Consider the following 21810-nt stretch of genomic DNA (forward strand, 5'->3'; position numbering starts at 1 on the left):
AGAGCCAATCCCTGATGTAATCCCACCTCCGCCTTAAATGCATCCGTCACTCCTACTGCAGACTTCACCACGGTTACACTTCCCTTGTACATATCCTGTACAGCTCTTACATACTTCTCTGCCACTCCCGACTTCCTCATACAATACCACAACTCCTCTCGAGGCACCCTGTCATATGCTTTCTCCAGGTCCACAAAGACGCAATGCAACTCCTTCTGGCCTTCTCTATACTTCTCCATCAGCACCCTGTAGTGCTCTTTCTTGGCATGAAACCATACTGCTGCTCACTAATCATCACCTCACTTCTTTACCTAGCTTCCACTACTCTTTCCCATAAGTTTATTCTATGGCTCATCAATTTTATCTCCGTGTAGTTACTACAGTCCTGCACATCCCCTTTATTCTTGAATATCGGCACCAGTACACCAGTTCTTCTCCACTCCTCAGGCATCTTCTCACTTTCCAAGATTCCATTAATGAATCTGGTTAAAAATTCCACTGCCACCTCTCCTAGATGCTTCCACAGGTATGTCATCGGGACTTGACGGCTTTTCCATTCTCCATCCTCTTCATAGCTGTTCTTACTTCCTCCTTGCTAATCCGTTGCACTTCCTGATTCACTGTCTCCACATCATCCAGCCTCTTCTCTCTCTCATTCTGTTCATTCATCAGCCTCTCAAAGTACTCTTTCCATCTGCTCAACACACTCTCCTCACTTGTGAGTATGTTTCCATTTTTATCCTTTATTACCCTAACCTGCTTCACATCTTTCCCAGCTCGGTCCCTCTGTCTAGCCAATCAGTACAGGTCCTTTTCTCCCTCCTTAGCGTCCAACCTCTCATACAACTCATCATACACCTTTTCTTTAGCCTTCACCACCTCTCTCTTCACCATGTGCCTTATCTCCTTGTACTCTTGTCTACTTCCTGCATCTCTCTGATTATCCCACTTCTTTGCCATCCTCTTCCTCTGTATACTCTCTTGTACTTCCCCATTCCACCAACAGGTATCCTTTTCCTCCTTCCTCTGTCCAGATGTCACGCCAAGCACCCTTCTTGCTGTCACCCTTACTAAATCTGCTGTAGTTCCCCAACTGTCAGGTAATTCTTCACTACCACCCAGTGCCTGCCTCACCTTCTCCCTAAACTCAATCTTGCAGTCTTCCTTTTTCAACTTCCACCATTTGATCCTTGGCTCTGCCCTCACTCTCTTCCTCTTCTTGATCTCCAACGTCATCCTACAGACCACCATCTTATGCTGCTTAACTACACTTTCCCCTGCCACCACTTTGCAGTCTTCAATATCCTTCAGATTGACTCTTCTGTATAGGATGTAATCTAATTGTGTGCATCTTCCTCCACTCTTGTACATAACCCTATGTTTCACCCTCTTCTTAAAATACGTATTCACCACAGCCATGTCCATCCTTTTGGCAAAATCCACTATCCTCTGACCTTCATTCCTCTCCTTGACACCATACCTACCCATCACCTCCTCATTTCCTCTGTTCCCTTCTCCAACATGTCCCTTGAAATCCACTCCAATCACCACTTTCTGTCCCTTGGGTACACTGTTCATTACTTCATCCAACTCACTCCAAAAATCTTCTTTCTCATCCATTACACACCCAACTTGCGGTGCATATGCACTAACAACATTCATTATCACACCTCCAATTTCCAGCTTCATAATCATTACTCTGTCTGACACTCTTTTCACCTCCAGATCACTCTTGACATACTGTTCCTTCAGAATAACCCCATCTCCATTTCTCCTCCTATCCACACCATGATAGAACAATTTGAATCCACCTCTGATTCACCTAGCCTTACTCCCTTTCCATTTAGTCTCTTGCACACACAATATATCAACCTTCCTTCTCTCCATCATATCTGCTAACTCTCTCCCCTTACCAGTCATACTGCCAACATTCAAAGTTCCTACCCTCAGTTCCACTCTGTTTACCTTCATCCTCTCCTCCTGCCTCCAGACATGTCTCCCCCCTCCTCTTCTCCTTCTTCTTCAGCCAACAGTAGCCCAATTTCCGCCAGCACCCTGTTGGCTAACAATACTGGTGGCAGTCGTTGTTAACCCGGGGCTCGACCGATCCGGTATGGAAATTTGTATTGTTGTCCGCATATTGATTTTGCAAAAATTTACACCGGATGTCCTTCCTGATGTAACCCTCCCCATTTATCCGGGCTTGGGACCGGCACGAAGAAACACACTGGTTTGTGCATCCCCTGTGGCTGGGTTTGTGCAATAGCATACATTTCCGAAATTGTTGATTTTCACTTTTCTAAGAACACTGTTAAAATGTTTTGTGGACCTGAGCAGATCAGCATTCCTGAGACCTTCACCTTTCTTTATTTTCAGATATTGTGTGATCTACACATTTTGATGGTCATGTTTTGGTCATTTTATATCTCATTATTGTTTGGCTGCTAATTAAGGAAAAAGAAACAATTAAGGGGTCTGAGTCTTCAAGAGAAAGTCAAATAAAATTAATTCAAAAGAAGTTAATTAGCAGCAAAAACAGGTCATTAATTAAGAAAAGAGAATGAAAACCTGCAGCCACTGGGGCCCTCCAGGGACCCCTGTTCTAAATATTCTTCATGAACCTTTTCCAATATATTCTCCATAGCCCTGGTATTATGCATCACCATTTGTGCCAAAATGAAATTAATAAAATGGCAATTATGAAATACTTAACTACGGGTGAAAGTATAGAGATACTATATATATGAATAAGTCAATAATTAAGTAATCATAATCACTGAATTGTTATGAAATACAAAGTCATTATTTTATTATTATTACAGGTTTTATTTCACAATGCCCATATTTTTAAAGACAGTTTTTATTTCACAATGCTTCTTTTCTGAACAGCACATTTTCGAATGGTTCTCTTAATGCCAACACTATTTATTTAGAAAGGTCTCTTTTCATGATGGTCTAGTCACTTGTCAATCAAGACCTAAGGGCTGAACCTTATCCTATTGGTTAATCCTTTGCTGCTGATTACTTTTGCCTGGTATAAGCAGTAGGCTACCAATAATCTTTTAGCACCCATATTGACTTATTTCATAATTGCCACTTTATTTATTTCATTTTAGCACAGATGTTATCCCATATGACAACACAATTTTACTTTATATAGAAAGAATTGCTGCTATAAATATGAGTTCATCTCAGTATTTCCAGAACTTCCAGTTTTTAAGGGCACAGCCATTTGTTTATTTATTACCCTGGTAACGACAGTGCATTACGTCACAGGGACAACAGGACATAACATCTAACATCTTCTCCAATGACATATCGTTTTGCGAGTTTGTAGACACAAAAAAGGTTGACGTGGTTTTCGAAAAACTATTTTTCTTATTTGTGCTGTTCTGCTTAAGAACTTTCACACATCCTGTTTGCTTCAGGTTAATAGTTTTTTTATCCTTATTATGATCTTTGCCTACCTTTTGACCACATTTTTCCTTGATCCCTTCATCTCTTCTTACTAGTTTTCTCCTAGCACAATATCTGTGTCCTTGGCAATCCTACTTTATTCCATCTATCATCTTTTTCATCTCTTTGTTTAATCCTCCTTTCACCCATGCAATCTGAATTTTTCTGTCTGATACAAGCATTGGTTTTACAATCATATCCACATACAGTAAGCATTTAAACCTTGGGTGCTGAATTTCAGCAAGGGTTTTTTTCCCTGACTTTTCTTTATTTTCCTTTTTTGTGCCTTCTTTGTTGGTTTTAATGCATTTTTTCATGAAACTATTATAACTATGTATTTTTTGTTAATATTTTTCTGTTTATTTATTATTCAGTGTGTACGTATGTACTGTATTGTGCTTGCATGCTCCATGTGTTTTGTGGGCAGGACCACACTGATGTCACTGCTGAAGGTCTGACTTTAGCCTTTATGTTTTGAAACTAGAAGTGGATCCTTAAGTGGTTCGTTGCAATTTGGAGAGTTCTGTGCTATGGTTGGTATTGTTTTTGGATTCTGGATTTTTGCTATTGTTTTGTTGGTTTTGACTTTTGATTTTGTATTGGGACTTGTTTGTAATGGATTGACTTTTTAGTGAAGTCATTTAGCCTTGTTTTGCCTTTTTTGCAATTTTTGTCTTATTTTGTTTATAAAAAAATATTTTATAAATATTCTTTGCGGACTTTCTCAGGCCAAAGGTTTTTTATGGCTTTCCTTTCATGTGAGAGACATTTTAATATATTTTAGGACATATAAAGTTATTTGAACATTCAGAACCTGTTTCCCATTTTTAGGCCTAGACAGGCCTAAATCCTGCCTATGGAGTTGGGTAGTGAGGCTGCCTAGGGTGAAGCCTAATCTAGGAAAACCAAGGCTCTGGCCTTGTTTTGTTTTTTATTTTCGAGGCCTCGCACCATTTATCTGTTTTTTGCACACCTCCACCATAATACTGTAAAGTTTTCAGTAAACTAATATTTTACATCTACTGCCCTTGCTAACAAGTCAGCAGTAAATTTTACTACATGGCATGAATGTTACATCCAGCATATATATGTAGCTTAATCACATTGTGTTGTGAATGTTTTAGGCAGTCATTAATAGACTTTTAAATGGCACACTCAATGTCTCAGGATCTCTTTCAACCTTTATCGCTTCCTCCATTACAAACTGAGAAAATATGTCACGGCAGCTCTTTCCTAATATCAGCAAACCTTTTTCCTGTTCCTGTAATTGATCTTGATGTATACTGGCTACCAAATATCTTCATATTTTATAACAATGCAGTTCCTAAAAGTTTTTGTGAGACATCAAATTGATTTATGTGGATCTAAAAATGTAAAACTGGGTGTTTAAATATGTTTTAACAGCCTCACCTCTTGTTATGCAAATAAATTATGTGGTCAGTAGTTAAACTTAAATTTTTAAAATGTATATAACAACGCTAAGTTTTGCCTCCTTACAAATTTTTTTCCAATTTTCTATTGTATGATCAATGTAATTACTTATTTACAAAAATAATGCTTGTTATAATACTGTATGTTTCAGCTACAATCACGTTTCCAGCTATGGGGCTGGACCAATTGGGCCTGCAGTTTTCTCTATACCCTTGGGTGTGTCTGTGTCGTACAGGTGGTGTTATTCCTGCTCAGCATTTGCCTGACGCAACTCCGCCACTGCCCATTAGGTAAGCTGCAGGGTCATCAGCTACAGTGTCATCAGCTGGTGCCACCGTTCACTGATGTTTCTCCCCCTACCCAATACATCTCCTGCTTAAGTGGCCAAATGCCACTCCCTACAGCTGGCCTAACTGTGTGGTTAAGTCCGAAAAACTATCTCTCCTCCATAGCTACAACCAATAGCTAGCCTTCTCCACCTCCTCTGCCAGCTCTTAATGGCCTTCTGTAAGTTGGCACCAGTCATACTTGTAGCCCGGAGAAGCTAGATTACTGATTTACCCATGAAGTCCCTGAATCCAACTTGGGTTGAAGAAAGTTGCCCAGCCTGCCTCTTTGCATTCTTCTGCCAACTCATAGTACTTGAGGCACTTGTAATCATGTGCTACTGGTAGTCCCTCCTCCCAGGGAATGGTACATTCAGTGATGACCTTCCTGGCAGCTGTAGACCACATTACAGCATCTGGTCTTAATGATGTTTAAGTGATTTCTGATGGAAAAACCAGCTGCCTATTGAAGTCCACCCTCTTCTCCCATGCTATCCTGGGGGTCAGCACTGACTGTGACTTTCCTGCTGCTGTTTTTGGTCAAGTCTCACCTTGTTTAACATATACAATGTCTGGCCGATGGAGTTCTGAAGTGTTATTTGCCAACACCTTGCAACTTTCTAATAGCTCGGCCAACTTCCTCAACACTAGTTTATGCCACCTCCTATAGTGCCCCTGTGTCAATGCAACCTTTCATCCTGACAAGATGTGCTGGAGACCTGATTTGCTGTTGTTACACAGTGGGCACTTCTCCTCACTCCCAAACCATAGAGCAATGTTCCTAGGAAGGTAATCATATTCCATGCTCAATCAGAACTTTCCATTTTAGCAATGGAGTTTGAAGGTCATCAGCAGTAGCAAAATAAAGACCACCTTTTGTTATATTTTTTTAATTGCACGTTTGAGCTTATGGTTCAAATGTTTCTCAGGTTGTGATCATGCTGCACATGTCAGCAAAGACGTTTGAAAAGTCAAATACCATTTGTTCCCTTAAAGGTAGCCATAGTAATTAAAAAAAAAATCTATACCTGGAAAGCACTTTTCACAAGACGTTATAATGAATCTTGATTTTCATCCACCACTATTAATTAAAAACCATGTTAAATTTGAAATATGCATCAAGGATGCCTACATATGCTCCTTCCACTTTGTGGTATGGGAAGAACAGGCGTGTTTGTAGAGAAACATTATTTCAATTTGTTGCTGGCCTTGAGTTGACCAGTAAGTAACTGCCCACATGGTAGTTAGAGCTGCTAACAAACAGTGCTACACAGTACAGTTTAAATTGTGCATAGTGTGTAGTCTGTGTGTTCTTTCCATGTTATTGTGGCTTGTACTTTTCACCTCAAAGTCATTTATGTCTAAACCAGAGATGCTGCTGTTTCAAATTAGGCAGTTATAAGCCTATAGATTTTCCTGAGCAGTGGGTGGTTGCAAGGCTCTCACTTTATTTAGTGTTTAAATCTCCACTCTTCAGCCTCAACATTAAAATCTCCTGCCTAATACTGTGTAGGTCCCCCTTGTGCTGACAAAACAGCTTTGACCTATCAAGGTATGGACTCCACCAGATCTCTGAAGGTGTCCTGTGGTATCTAGCACCAGGACTTTATGTCTTGTAAGTTGTGATGTGTGGCCTTGATGGATCAGGTTTGTTTTTCAAGCACATCCCATGAATGCTATACCAGGTTAACTTGAAGCCAAGTTAACACATTGAACACTTTGTCATGTTCCTCAAACTATCCATCCATCCATTATCCAACCCGCTGAATCCGAACACAGGGTCATGGGGGTCTGCTGGAGCCAATCCCAGCCAACACAGGGCACAAGGCAGGAACCAATCCCGGGCAGGGTGCCAACCCACCGCAGGACACACACAAACACACCCACACACCAAGCACACACTAGGGCCAATTTAGAATCACCAATCCACCTAACCTGCATGTCTTTGGACTGTGGGAGGAAACCGGAGCGCCCAGAGGAAACCCACGCAGACACGGGGAGAACATGCAAACTCCACGCAGGGAGGACCCGGGAAGTGAACCCGGGTCTCCTAACTGCGAGGCAGCAGCGCTACCGTTGCGCCACCGTGCCCGCCTCCTCAAACTATTCCTTAACAATTTTTGCAGTGTGGCTGGGCAAATTATCCATCTGAATGTAACCACTGCCATCAGGGCATAGGATTGATTTGAAGGGGTGTACATGATCTGCAACAATCTTTTGGTAGGTGGTCCATGTCACAACAACAACAACAACAACATTTATTTATATAGCACATTTTCATACAAAAAGTAGCTCAAAGTGCTTTACATAATGAAGAGAAGAAAAATAAAAGACAAAATAAGAAATTAAAATAAGACAACATTAATTAACAGTAACATTCACATGACTGTTAGGACCCAAGGTTTCCCAGCAGAACATTGCTCAGAGCATCACACTGCTTCCACTGGCTTACCTTCGTCCCCTAGTGCATCTTGTTTCCATCTCCTTGCCAGGGAAACAATGCACATAAATCCAACCATCGATATGATGTAAAAAAAAAAAAAAGATTCATCAAGCCAATCACATCCTTGCATTGATCCATCGTCCAGGTCTCATGCACGTGGGCACAATGATCGGTCTGCAACTACACACCCTTTAATGCAGTAGGCAGCAACTCATTGTTTGTTCTGACACCTTTCTCAAATGGTCAGCATTACATTTATCAGCAATTTGTGCCACAGTAGCTCTTCTGTGGGATCAGACCAGAAGAGCTAGCTTTGAGTGCCCAGGACCCTGTTGCCAGTTGATGATGTTTGGTAAGTAATAACCACTGCATAAGGGAAACACTCCCAAAAGACCTGCTGTTTTGGAGATGCTCTGATCTATTCATGTAGCCATTGCAATTTGGTCCTTGTCAAAGTCACTAATATCCTAATAACCATTTTTCCTGCTTCTAACACATCACTTTCAAGAACTGACTGTTCACCTGCTGCCTAATATATCCCACCCCTTGAAAGGTGCCATTGTAACAAGATAATCAATGTTATTTACTTCACCTGTAAGCGGTTTTAATTTTGTGGCTGATCAGTGTATATTGCAGTACTTTGTTATGCTGTATAATGGCATCTTCAAAATGTATCACAGTGATATGATGCCAATCGAGACAGACCAAGCACCAGCATTCTTGTTTTTTGATTTTTTGTGATTTAAAAGGTGCATGAGCATGCATGTCACAGTAGATATTAGCAAAAGAGGCACAGATATTATTAATTATGTAAGTTAATGTTAATGTTAGCGAGGTCTTCATACATATAAGATAATTTTGATACGGCTCCACCACTATTTCATACAAAAAATGCCCCAGGACAACACTCTAGTAAAAGGCACTATTTTTCTGTACTATACATACCGTATATTACCATTTGGATATCCAGCTGACTTAATAGGAAGAGTCACCAGAGACATGAATGTCACTGCTGAGGTAAGTAAACCTCTCGACCAGGTCAACACTCTCACCGCAGACAGACACACTGCTGATGGCTGTGCCTAAAAGGTCATTAAAGGCCTGGATCTTGGCTTTTATCCAGGACACTCATAAGCCCAGACACTCAAACTCCTCGCTGAGTTTCTCAGAGCCTCCATTGACACCATGAAGATCACAGCATAGTTGTTGTATATGATTGTTTAATGATGCTTTTGTCCATTGCTTTATGTTTGGGTGTTGATTGCTATGGTCTGTGTCTTTTGAGACGTATGATGGCCGGAGGGAGGGGTGTGGTTTAGGGACACGCTGTATGGAGAGTTGGCAAAACAACATTAACAATAAACAGCATTCGAAACGTTATTCTGAGTGTGTCGCTACTTCAATCTAGAAAACACTACATTTGGTGAACGAGCATGGCTGAAAATGTCCCAATTGTTTCACTGCCACCCCCCAAGCCTTTCTTGCCTCAGCTGGGTGAAGCTCCTGTTCTGTGGGACAGATGGAAGTCTTCATTTCAAACGTACATGCTTGCGGTGGGTTTGGACGCAGTTGCTAGTGCTAGAAAAAGAGCCAATCTCCTGCATTGCCTCGGCTCAGAAGGACTCCGCGTCTTCCAGACTCTCGGCAACACTGACACATACGAAGCCGCTATTGGGCTCCTTGATGGCCACTTTACAAAAAAGCAAAACGTCCTTTTGAAACTGCTACAGTTCTGTCAGCGGACACAACGTGCTGGTGAGTCTATTTCGCAGTATGTGACTAACTTAAAGGGTTTAGCCGCGTCTTGTAAATTTGACCTTCTTCGTGATGAAATGATTAGAGACCAACTGATTGAAAAAACTGCTCTTCCTCTGGTGCGTGAGAGGCTTCTTTTGGAGGATGATGACTTGACGCTCATTAAAGCGTTGACTATTGCGTGCCAAATAGAATCATCTTCTCAATGTGCACATAAAATAAGTGAAATACAGATGCCGTCTGCGAATCCCTTAACTGCTGTTCGGACAGTGAATGAGCCACAGGGCGTGGAGTGTAACTGTGCATCTGACTGTCAGTCTCAAGCATCAGTACAGCAGATGAGACCTCATACAGCTCAGTCTCGCCAGCGCTGTGGAAATGGTGGTTCTACTAGACATATGTCTCATGCCATGGATTGCCCTGCACGAGGACAAATATGTAGGCGTTGTCGAAAACCCAATCATTTCGCAAAATGGTGTTGGTCAGCACCAGACCCTGGAAATAGTAACTGTACACAGCAAAAACAATGCTCTGCTGAGTCTTCCCCTGCAGTTATTCACACAGTCTGTTCCTCTCTACCCGGGTTTCGTTCCTGTGCCGTGTACCTGGATGATGTTTGCATTCCTCTTCTGCTTGACACAGGAGCAAAAGTGTCACTTCTAAACATGGCCACCTATACAACATTCTTATCGCACTTACCACTTCAGCCACGTAACCTTTCCCTCTACGGATATGGCAGTTCCAGAATTGATTGATTGTGCGCTGCACTGTAACGTATGGCAAATACACTGTGTCTGATTTTCCTTTCCATATCACAAGACAATGTAGCAATATTTTGGGCCTGGACTTGTTCACCAGTCTAGAGTTCACACTACTGGACAATGATGGATTATCTATACTGAATGTGACATCACTGTGGCATCAGAAATGGCCTACCCTGTTCACTGGCTTAGGACATCTTAACACATTTACGCACAAGTTCCTGCTTAATACAAGTGTCACTCCTGTTATTCAACCACTGCGGTGTGTGCCCCTAGCTCTGTGGGATGCTGTCACAACAGAACTACAACATCTCCTGACAGATGGCATTACAGATCCAATTCATGCCTCCCCCTGGACATCGAATTTGGTCATAGCAAAAAAAAAAGTCAGGAGGGCTGTGGTTATGTGTGGATTTAAGGGCAGTAAATCAGGCTATCATCCCTGATCGTTACCCCTTACCAACCATCGAAGAGCTCACCACTCACTTCCATGGCTTAATGGCTTTTTCAAAGCTCGACCTTCATCAAGGTTATCTTCAAGTTCAAGGACAGCAGGTATTTGACTGCATTCACCACCCACGTTGGAATTTTTCATTATACCAGAATGCCATTTGGCCTGTGCCCCGCTCCCAGTTGTTTCCAAAAAATAATGTCCACTATCCTGGCAGGAATTCCAGGGGTGGTTGTTTACTTGGATGACATTGTAGTAAATGGGCCAGATAATGCTGTCCATGATGAACGTCTGCAAGCAACCTTTGCAACTCTTAGCCACCACAACCTTACCTTAAATGCAGATAAGTGCCTGTTTGCTGCACATGAAGTGGACTTTATTGGGTTCCGCTTGTCAACTCAAGGTTTATCACCCCTTCAGTCGAATGTGGAGGCCATTCAGCGTGTTCCAGCACCTACTTCAGCTTCACAGTTGCCTCATTTCTGGGGATGACAGGGTACTACATGAGATTCATGCCACAATACTCTGCACTCACTACGCCCCTTCGGCAGCTGCTTAAAAAAGAGGCATCCTGGAGTTGATCGGCGGACTGTGCATAAGCCTTTTGCAAGAGTTGCTTACTACTTCACCAATCTTGGCACATGTTAAGTCCAACTATTGTAACTTGTGATGCATCTGCTTCAGCAGTAGGTGCAGTTCTTTCACAGTTACAAGATGGAGTGGAGAAGCCTGTGGCTTTTGCTTCCCGTGCATTGAGCCCTGCTGAACAGAAATACTCAGTAGGGGAGAGGGAGGCACTTGCATGTGTATGGGCCTGTGAAAAGTGGCATACCTACCTGTATGGGCGTCCATTTACTTTAAGAACTGATCCATCAGGCCCTAACATCTTTGATGTCCTCTGCTGGTTCAGGTCACATTCTGCTGCGCATGCACCGCTTGGGTGAGCGTCTCCAGAGGTACAATTTTAAGTTACAGTTTACCCCAAGACGAGACAATGTAGTGGTTGATTTGTTGTCACGTTCTGTTTTTCATCCCCCTACCACTATGCAAATTGATCATGAGGAGGATCTGATTCACTTGCTGCACTCTCCACTCCAAGATATGGTATCACTCCAGGAACTTACAAAAGAATCTGCATTGGATCCAGTTTTCACAGTCCTATGACAGTATGTTGCTAATGGCTGGCCATTGGAGAGTGCCCCCTAACCTCCAGTCTTACATCCGATTTAAAGATGAGCTTTCGTGTTGGAATGAGACTTGTCTTGCTCGTGGACATCGCACGGTTGTGCCCAGCAGCCTCAGGGGTCGGGTCCTGGCCATGGCTCATCAGGGCCACCTCGGAATTGTGAAACTAAAGCAACACTGCAGGGACCTAGTCTGGTGGCCTGGCATTGACCGTGACTTAGAGGAGCTGGTGCGCAACTGTGCACCATGCTTAACAAGTGGTAAGACTGGGCCCCAACCAATGCCTCCTCTCCAACCCTTGACCTGGCCTGATCAGCCTTGGTAGCACATTCAAGTTGATATCTGTGGCGAATTAAAAGGTGTGCCACATCACCAGCGTTACTTGGCAGTAGCATACGACCTCCATGCAAAGTGGCCAGAGGTCACTCCAATGGGCTCAGTCACAGCGGAGTCCCTCATTGGTTTCCTGGACACACTGTTTGCTCGCTGGGGTTTACCAAAACGCATTACAACGGATAATGGTCCGCAGTTCACATCTGCTGTGTTCACTGATTTTGTCCAAAACCGGGGTATACGCCATATTGAAACATCCTTTTATCACCCCCAGGCTAATGGAGGGGTTTGAACGCTTTAATCAAAGCCTAAAAAATGGCCTCAGGGCTCACCTGTCGCAGGGTTTCTCTTTTAATGAAGCACTGTCACAGACCCTGCTGCATTATAGTGCTGCTCAGCATGTTACGACTGGGGTTTCCCCAGCCAAACTTATGCTAGGCCGTGAGCTGAAACTACCCTTGCATAGACTTCGTCCCCCTACAACTTTTTCACCCACCAAGTCAGCTGAGTCAAATGTGCAAAAACGACAAGCAAAGTCCCAGCATGATTTCAACAGGAAGAGGAGAATACGGATTCCCAATTTCAAGGTGATGGACTGGGTTAGGGTCTGCCGCCCATGTCACTCTAGCAAGCTTCACTCCTTCTGGTCATCACCCCTTCAGATTAAGAGCCAGCTTGGGCCTGCAACCTTTCAGTTAGTGAATGGGTCTCGGTGGCATGCCAGCAGGCTGCGCAAGGTGCCAGCCCCTTCAGGATCTGATAACTTCATCAAGAGCAACCCTACCTCAGATGACACAACTTGGATGTCCCAGGCCCCCCTTCTTCTTTCCCTGAATACGGACCCTCAACCCACTGCTAGAAGTGGAACCCCAATATCTCGAGCAGCAAGACTGCGTTCAAGGCCTGCCCACTTCCAAGACTTTCTAACCTTCTTTTCACACCTAATTCAATTGGTGGGAGAGGGGGGGAAATGTTGTATATGATTGTTTAATGATGCTTTTGTCCATTGCTTTATGTTTGGGTGTTGATTGCTATGGTCTGTGTCTTTTGAGACGTATGACGGCCAGAGGGAGGGGTGTGGTTTACAGGCACGCTGTATGGAGAGTTGGTAAAACAAGGTTAACAATAAACAGCATTCGAAATGTTATTCTGAGTGTGTCGCTACTTCAATCTAGAAAACACTACAATAGTCAGCAAAGTCAAGATGAGTGAATCTTTTTTCACCAAAAGACGCCCCACAACCGCTGGACCCTAAGACCTTGCCAAACACCCAGTCCATGCAAACACTGAACAGAGTAGGAGCAAGAACACACCCCTGACGAACCTCAGAATCAACTAGGAAAAACACAGAGGTTCTGCCTCCACTCTGCACAGCACTCACAGTACAAGTGTACAGGCCGACCAACATATCTAGTAACCTTGAGGGCATCCCGCGAAGTCTCAGGATGTCCCACAGGGCAGCTTGATCAACTGAGTCGAATACTTTGAGAAAAATAATAATAATAATAATTCGTTACATTTATATAGCGCTTTTCTCAGTACAAATGACAAAGGCTGCAAAGAAACTCTGTCGATATTCGTGTTTGCGCTCCATGAGAACCCTCAGTGCCAGGATGCGGTCGACGGTAGACTTCTTAGGTGTAAAACCAGACTGCTCCAGTCGCTGGTAGGTGAGCAACTGTTATCCCCATGTAGTTGCCGCAATCAAGGCGATCACCCTTCCCTTTCCAGATAGGGATGACAAGGTCGTAAACACAGCCAAATGAGGTGACAAATAATATGATGAGATAACAACACTGATGTGGCACCAATACATCTTGTTCATCCACTACTATCAGGCCTATGAGTGGCCATGATACCAAAATTACTTTAAATGTAAGAAAATGAATAATTCAGTGTTTCTGTCAAAACTAGTATGGTACTTTCAATGCACCGTAACATAAAACTTTCCCTTTCTATTGTGATGTTTTACTGTGATAGTGTTAGAGAAAAATTAATCACATACAATATGCTTATTATGTATTAATAGTTCTTCAATAGTCATTGTATTACTAAATATTATTAATGATTAAAGGATATATAAATTAAAGTGAAACAGATCACTCATATGTGCATGCTTGAAAGTTTAAATAAGTAAAGACTTTAAAACTTTGGCCACCAAACCATGTTACTTAAAGTGAACAAGGGAAACTTAAACAACTGATCATATTACCCACAAGGAGACATTTGTTATCTGTTAGTAATGATAGAAAATATGACCTGAAGGTTAAGAAGCTAAAAGATCCTGATGACCATCACCCATTTAAAAACTCATTGCGATCTTAATGCTGCTAAAACTGGTCTAAAGTAAACATTAATGATCTAAGAAGATTAAGAGCCTTGTGGAACATTCTCATAATACACAGTTACACTTGATAGGGTCAGACCCTTTGACCTTTTATAAGGTATGCTGTTTAAATCATAGTTGTTTGTTTTTTTTTGTTTAGTATCCGGTGGCACAGTGGTGTACAGGGTAGTGTTGCGCTCTCACAGTACTTGGAATCCAGTTTGGATTTTAAATTGAGAGTCAGTCGTTGGAAGGCTGTGCATAATTGTCCCTTGTGGTGGACTGGGGCTCCAGTCACAAATGGTTCTAGTCTTCTGTTTGAGGTTGCAGGTTTAGCAAATGGATGGATGTATAATTTAGCAAACCATTAAATGTTTACCTACATAGACCTGTTTTTTTCTTTTATACATTAAGTAATATTTTTGTACAGTAATCAATATTTTTTCTGCATTGTTTGTTAGGTAATACATGTTTATAATTAACAGCATGTGAAAAAGTTAAGGAAAGTCAGTAATGCAGTCTCAAACCTGCGTAAATCATTGGTTGCAGGGACTGAGCCAGTCATGGCAGCAATACGACAAGCCTGAGAAATGCCCAGCACTCGGCTCCAGACTTTCACTGTGACCACTCATGTACACTCCCATACTCAACCTCAGGTCAATTAGGAAACTAATCTGTCATTTTTGGGAATGTGGGAGGAAAATTGGAATATATAGAGGAAAGCACATGCAGGTATGGACTATAAATTAAAAGAGTGTTAGTAAAATTTTCAGTGATTTAAAAGGTTGGCATGTTGACACAGAAATTAGCACTGCTACCTCACAGATAACAGTGGGTTGCGTTCAAGTTCCAGCCTACTATGTGTGTGACATTTACACATTATCTGTTTATTCATGTTTCTCTCGACAATTTGATTTCCTGCCACATCAAAAAAAATTGCAGCTTTAGCTTAAGTGATGATTATTCTTTGATCACATGTATGTATATGACATGCAAAGACCATCATGGTTGTATTTTGGCCTAAGACCAATGTTGCCTAGACAAGCTAAAGTATCCTTTAATCCTGTAATAGTATAAACTAGTTCTAAAAATAGCTTTTTGGATGGATAGAACAGCATACTGAGGTACAACATAGTGTATGCTAAACAGTAACACAAAACATATGAATAAAAGTCAGCTTAGACATCTTTAGAAATCTTTGATATTGGTTATTTTCCGCCTTTCTCTCTTTGACCTAATGAGTTCAATTCATAAAGCATTATGTTGTAGGCCAAGTCCATTTTACTAACTAACCTTAATAATATTAATGCCTTTTATTTACATAGCACCATTAGTTAGTTCATTTACCAGAGTTCTAGTAAAAGAAATCAGTGGAATATTTTAAAGCTCTCTTGGATTGTGTTCACTGTGGGAAAGACAATATACAAAATAAAAATGATGTTTGACATCAAAATATAGGATTACTTTAAAATATTTATAAAACTGAAAAATACTGAGCAAATATACACAATAAAAATATATCTGATTGAGTGAATTTTAAAGTTTAAATAATTAAGGTAATGACATAGCAGGTTGAACAATGACTGGCTGACCGACATTTTAAAAAGAAAGTAAAATGATAATAAAGAAAAATGTAATAAATTAAAACCTATACCAATATTACATACATATGAAGTGGGGAATACTTCATATAGTAAAAATGGAATTAATCACCTCAAATTCTGCTTTCTGTAGGCTAGGAAACTGGAAAATGAGTCCTATGTGATTGAATGTGAGAATATTGACTTGATAACATCTATCTGTCTGTCTGTCTTTCACTATTTGAATAAATGCATTGCAGTAAAAACAACAAGTGCAGGAACCTACTTGTTAATTTCAGCAAATGTGCTTTTTAAAAAGTTTTTTTAAATTAATTTTTTAAAAATGTCTTTAAAAAAACTATCTGAAATAGTTAACATTTAGAGGAAGTCGTTTACATACCTATTACATCTTGCCTTGCTTAACTTCTCACTATTGGTCAGACAAAGTGCAACTTGCTGAAAAGCTTTGAAAATGTGAACTGAGTAAATGTTATTCCAGTATGGTTAGATATTGAACATTTTACCCATCTTCAGTTTGTGTTTCCTCCCCCACCATCGAAGCCTACTCACCACCAGGTGGTGATCAGTTGACAGCTCCACCCCTCTCTTCACCCGAGTGTCCAAGACATGTGGCCACAAGTCCGATGACACGACCACAAAGCCGATCATTGAACTGAGGCCTAGGGTGTCCTGGTGCCAAGTGCACATATGAACACCATTATGCTTGAACATGGTGTTCGTTATGGACAATCCGTGATGAGCACAGAAGTCCAACAACAAAACACCGCTCGGGTTCAGATCAGGGGGGCCATTCCTCCCAATCACGCCCTTCCAGGTCTCACTGTCATTGCCCACGTGAGCATTGAAGTTTCCCAGCAGAACGAGGGAGTCCCCAGAAGGTATGCCCTCTTGCACCCCCTCCAGGGACTCCAAAAATGGTGGGTACTCCAGACTCCTGTTCAGTGCATATGCACAAACAACAGTTAGGACCCGTCCCCCCACCTGAAGGCGGAGTGAGGCTACCCTCTCGTCCACCAGGGTAAACCCCAATGAACATGCTCCAAGTCGGAGGGCAATAGGTATGCCCACACCCGCTCGGCGCCTCTCACTGGGGGCAACTCCAGAGTGGTAGAGAGTCCAGCCCCTCTCAAGGAGATTGGTTCCAGAGTTCAAGCTGTGTGTCGAGGTGAGCCCGACTATATCTAGCCGGAACTTCTCGACCTTGCGCACTAGCTCAGGCTCCTTCCCCTTCAGAGAGGTGACATTCCACGTCCCAAGAGCCAGCTTCTGTAGCCAAGGATCAGACCGCCAAGGTCCCCGCCTTCGGCCACCACCCAACTCACACTGCACTCGACCTCCTTGGCCCCTCCCATAGGTGGTGAGCCCATGGGAAGGGGGACCCACGTTACCTTTTCGGGCTGTGCCCAGCTGAGCCCCATGGCCATGATCTTCAGCTCTCTCTGGATCGGTTCGCAGCTGAGTGTGAAGCGGCTGGGATGGGAATCAGCACCTCCAAATTCGAGACCATGGTCCTCAGCCGGAAAAGGGTGGAGTGCCCTCTCAGGGTTGGGAGCGAGATCCTGCCCCAAGTGGAGGAGTTCAAGTATCTCTGGGTCTTGTTCCTGAGTGAGGGAAGAATGGATCGTGAGATCGACAGGCGGATCAGTGAAGCGTCCGCAGTGATGAGGGCTCTGCATCGGTCTGTCGTGGTGAAAAAGGAGCTGAGCTTTTAAGGCAAAGCTCTCAATTTACCAGTCAATCTACGCTCCTACCCTCACCTATGGTCATGAGCTATGGGTAGTGACCGAAAGAACGAGATTGCGAATACAAGCGGCTGAAATGAGTTTCCTCCGCAGGGTGTCTGGGCTTTCCCTTAAAGATAGGGTGAGAAGCTCAGTCATCCCCAGAGACAGAGAGCCGCTGCTCCTCCGCATCGAGAGGAGTCAGATGAGGTGGCTCGGGCATCTGATCAGGATGCCTCCTGGACGCCTCCCTGGTGAGGTGTTCCGGGCACGTCTAACCGGGAGGGGGCCCCGGAGAAGACCCAGGACACGCTGGAGGGACTATGTCTCTTGCCTGGCCTGGGAACGCCTCAGGATTCTACCGGAAGAGCTAGAAGAAGTAGCCGGGGAGAGGGAAGTCTGGGCATCTCTGCTCAAGCTGCTGCTCCCGCAACCCAATCTCGGATAAGCGGAAGAGCATGGATGGATGGATGGATGGATGGACAGTTTGTGTTTCACAGTGAAAAGGAAAACCAGACAACACGATTCCATCATTGTTGACTTGTGACCATGAAACAAGAACCAGAAACAAAATGCAAAGCATCAATTCGCAAATGACAATACAAAAGAAATATATTGTATGTAACACTTAGATGTCATTATTTGGCTTAATGAATGAATAATACTTTCAAGGTAAAATGCATCATAAAAACAGTTACGAAAGTTGTGTTATATATAGCAATAATGAATGCAGGCACTACTCAATAAAGTCACAGTATCATATACATTACTATATTTTTCTACTTTACTCATGATGTTCTAAAAACTAAAGATAATTCACCAGTTCCTCCACAAGTACACATATCATGTTATTCTGATTTCCTTAGTCACAATACGAGGACAGTATCTTAAACTATTCCTGTCCTATGATCGTGTAACGCATAAAACTGCTTATTGAGATAAATGAAAGTGTGTAAAATAATAAACTTCACTGTGCTTCTTTAACGCTATTGTCTTATTGTCCCATCTGTCACACTCTTGTTGGTGTAAAATAAATCTGTTCATTTAAACACCCCCCCCCCCACCCCCGCTGTGTTTCTTTACAACATATGAACGACCCTCATTCTTAACATTGTTCCTCAATAACAGCATATGAACGACCCTCATTCTTAACATTGTTCCTCAATAATAAATAAACAAGAACAGTTTATCCAAAACTCAGTTTTTAGTTTATTTTCTTACCTGAACAAATATTAATGGAGATGAATCCATACATTTCACTAAGCCTTAAAGCCATTAGAATGAAATTTAGTTAAATGTAGATGGATGTCGTCCATAAAAAGACAAACTCTCCATGCAGCACCTTGAAATTAAAGCAATGTAAATCGAAGAGAACTTCTGATTGCTCATAATTTGCTAGTTTAATTTAAACTCCTGTTAGGAAGGTAAGAGATGAATCATTTGAAGAAGGAATATGCAATCGTGAAAAATTAACATCCTTCATCTCCTCATTGATGATAGTGGATGTCCTTAAAAGCAAATTATTGTATTTCTGAGACTAATTTATTGAAAACTGATTTGTCAAAATGGAAGATGTTGTCCAGAAAAACTTGGGAAAATATTAAAATGTGTGCAGAGGTTGGAGTGCAGCATAAACATAGTTTATCTATTAACTTTAATTAAAATGCAATAAGGAATTTGTGCCTACCCTGTACAGAATTTGTGTTTGTGGTGTAGAAGGAAGGTAAAACACCCAGAAAAAACCCTTGTTGATATCGGTACATTGTGCAAGCTATACAAAGACATTGATAAGACTGCAGAATAAATCCAGATAACTAGAGAAATAAGTGAGGCAACAAGGATTAACTACTCAGATAACACTGAGAAGAAAGTGCGCTTCAAAGCTACCAGATTGTACAAGTATAACTGTAAAGTGTGAATGTTGTACTGTGTGTTACATGACTTGAATATCACACGTCAAAACAGATTTAGATATGTTGTTTTTATTGGTGATCTGAAAATATTTTTTGTTTCCATTTGTTTCTACCTGTGAACTTGTCACAGCCCTCAGTGATGAGCGCTATCCATATTACTAACCGAGAATGGTAAACCGGAAGGCACGGACCCAGGTACATGGCGATGGACGCAGGAGACATAGTGCGCAGGCGCCTACAGCGCGCATCTCATAAACCGCAAACGAAGTCTGATCCACCGCGAACGAAGGAGTCACGGCTCAAAAACGAAAGAGCTCAACTAACGTAAATAAGAAAAGAAGCAACAACGCGCCCATAGCTAACAACTAACAACACAGCCACACAAAAAAGAGGATTCTGCACTGCACCCCAGAGTCAAACGGAAGAGGCTATGGAGGCCCCACAGGTCCACAAAGATAGTACGGAAGGCGCGGGAAAGTACAAAAGGTGCAGGCGCCTACAACACGCTTCTGAACTAAACGTCCACACTACACAGCATGGTCCACGCACTTCTAACACACCTCAAGAATAAACACGAGATAGTACAGAAACCCCACAGATCCGAACTCCACAACATATGTGAATCACATTACAGTAATACAATATTAAGCAATTTACACATGGACAACTCTATGTAGCCCTCTCAAGACAGTACAGAACCCTACACGTCCACACCATCCACACTACACGGCATAGTCAAACCCGACATAGTACGGAAGGTGCAGGCGCCTACAATGCGCTTCGAAAGCACCGCAAGCAAAAACCCGAGATAGTACAGAAGCCCCAAAGATCCGGACTCAACAGCATATGTGAATCACATTACAGTAATACAATACTATAAGTACTCACAGAAAACACAAACAGAAGAGGCTTCGGCGTCCTGTCCCACAGTCAAACCAGAGAAAGTACGGAGTCCCCAAACGTCCACAAAACACAGCATAGTCAAACCCGAGATAGTACGGATGGCGCATGCGCCTATACACCGCAAGCGAAGGAGCCACAGCTCAGAAATGAGAGAGCTCAACTAACGGAAATAAGTCATTTTAACAGTACGTGCAATTATCCATATTACTAACAGTAAACAATGTGTAACTAATGGAGTCACGGTCACGGCTCCAAAACGAGAAACACCATTAACCCGGCCGGATTACCACAACACAGTCTTAACCAACTTTATGTAGCCTTCTCAAGAGAGTACAAAACCCTACACGTCCACACTACACAGCATAGTCAAACCCGACATAGTGCGGAAGGTGCAGGCGCATACAACACGCTTCTAAAGCACTGCAAGTAAAAACCCGAGATAGTACAGAAGCCCCGAAGATCCCGAATCCACAGCATATGTGAATCACATTACAGTAATACAACACTATAAGTACTCACAGAAAACACAAACAGAACAGGCTTCCGTGTCCCGCCCCACAGTCAAAACAGAAAAAGTACTGAGTCCCCAAACGTCCACAAAACACAGCATAGTCAAACACGAGATAGTACGGAAGGTGCATGCGCCTATGCACCGCAAGCGAAGGAGCCACGGCTCAGAAACGAAAGAGTTCAACTAACGGAAATAGGTAATTTTAACATTAAGTGCAATTATCCATATTGCTAATGGTAAACAACGTATACCTAATCAACAAATCCCAAGGACAGACCATGGACAGAGTCGGCCTTTACCTCTCTGAGCCTGTATTTAGACATGGACAACTTTATGTAGCCTTCTCAAGAGTTCGGCATGCATGTGACGTTAACGTCAAGATTATAATAAATCTATACCAAGGAAATCTCATTCAAGGACAACACGCCATCTTTACTACAAATGTGGTGTATGAAGATATCCTTTGTACGTCATCTACACCTTTACACTCCAATATATCTCATACATAGATCTGTGCAAACTCAAAGACATTCTATACTTACATAACATAACAATTAAACTGCTATTGTCATTTACATATATTACACAGACCTACAGATGTCGTGACGGTGAACATGATACATATGTAACAATTACCAAGACAGACAATAATCTCTTTAACATATATTTCGGGTTACCCAAGACCAGGGGTTGG

At 42.3% G+C, this 21810-nt stretch overlaps 1 protein-coding gene across 1 annotated transcript in view; it reads right to left on the minus strand.

Moving 5' to 3' along the window:
* Positions 1-648: 648 nt before the first annotated feature.
* LOC127528037 (uncharacterized) overlaps positions 649-21810 on the minus strand; it is a 154369-nt gene continuing 133207 nt past the window's right edge. Inside the window, exon 2 of the mRNA XM_051928678.1 lies at positions 649-1480. Within this exon, the coding sequence (XP_051784638.1) occupies positions 799-1480 (682 nt within the window). The 3' untranslated portion in view covers positions 649-798. The remainder of the gene's footprint in view (positions 1481-21810) is intronic.

The sequence above is a fragment of the Erpetoichthys calabaricus genome, chromosome 5, assembly GCF_900747795.2.
Source record: "Erpetoichthys calabaricus chromosome 5, fErpCal1.3, whole genome shotgun sequence".
Classification (NCBI taxonomy): Eukaryota; Metazoa; Chordata; class Cladistia; order Polypteriformes; family Polypteridae; genus Erpetoichthys; species Erpetoichthys calabaricus.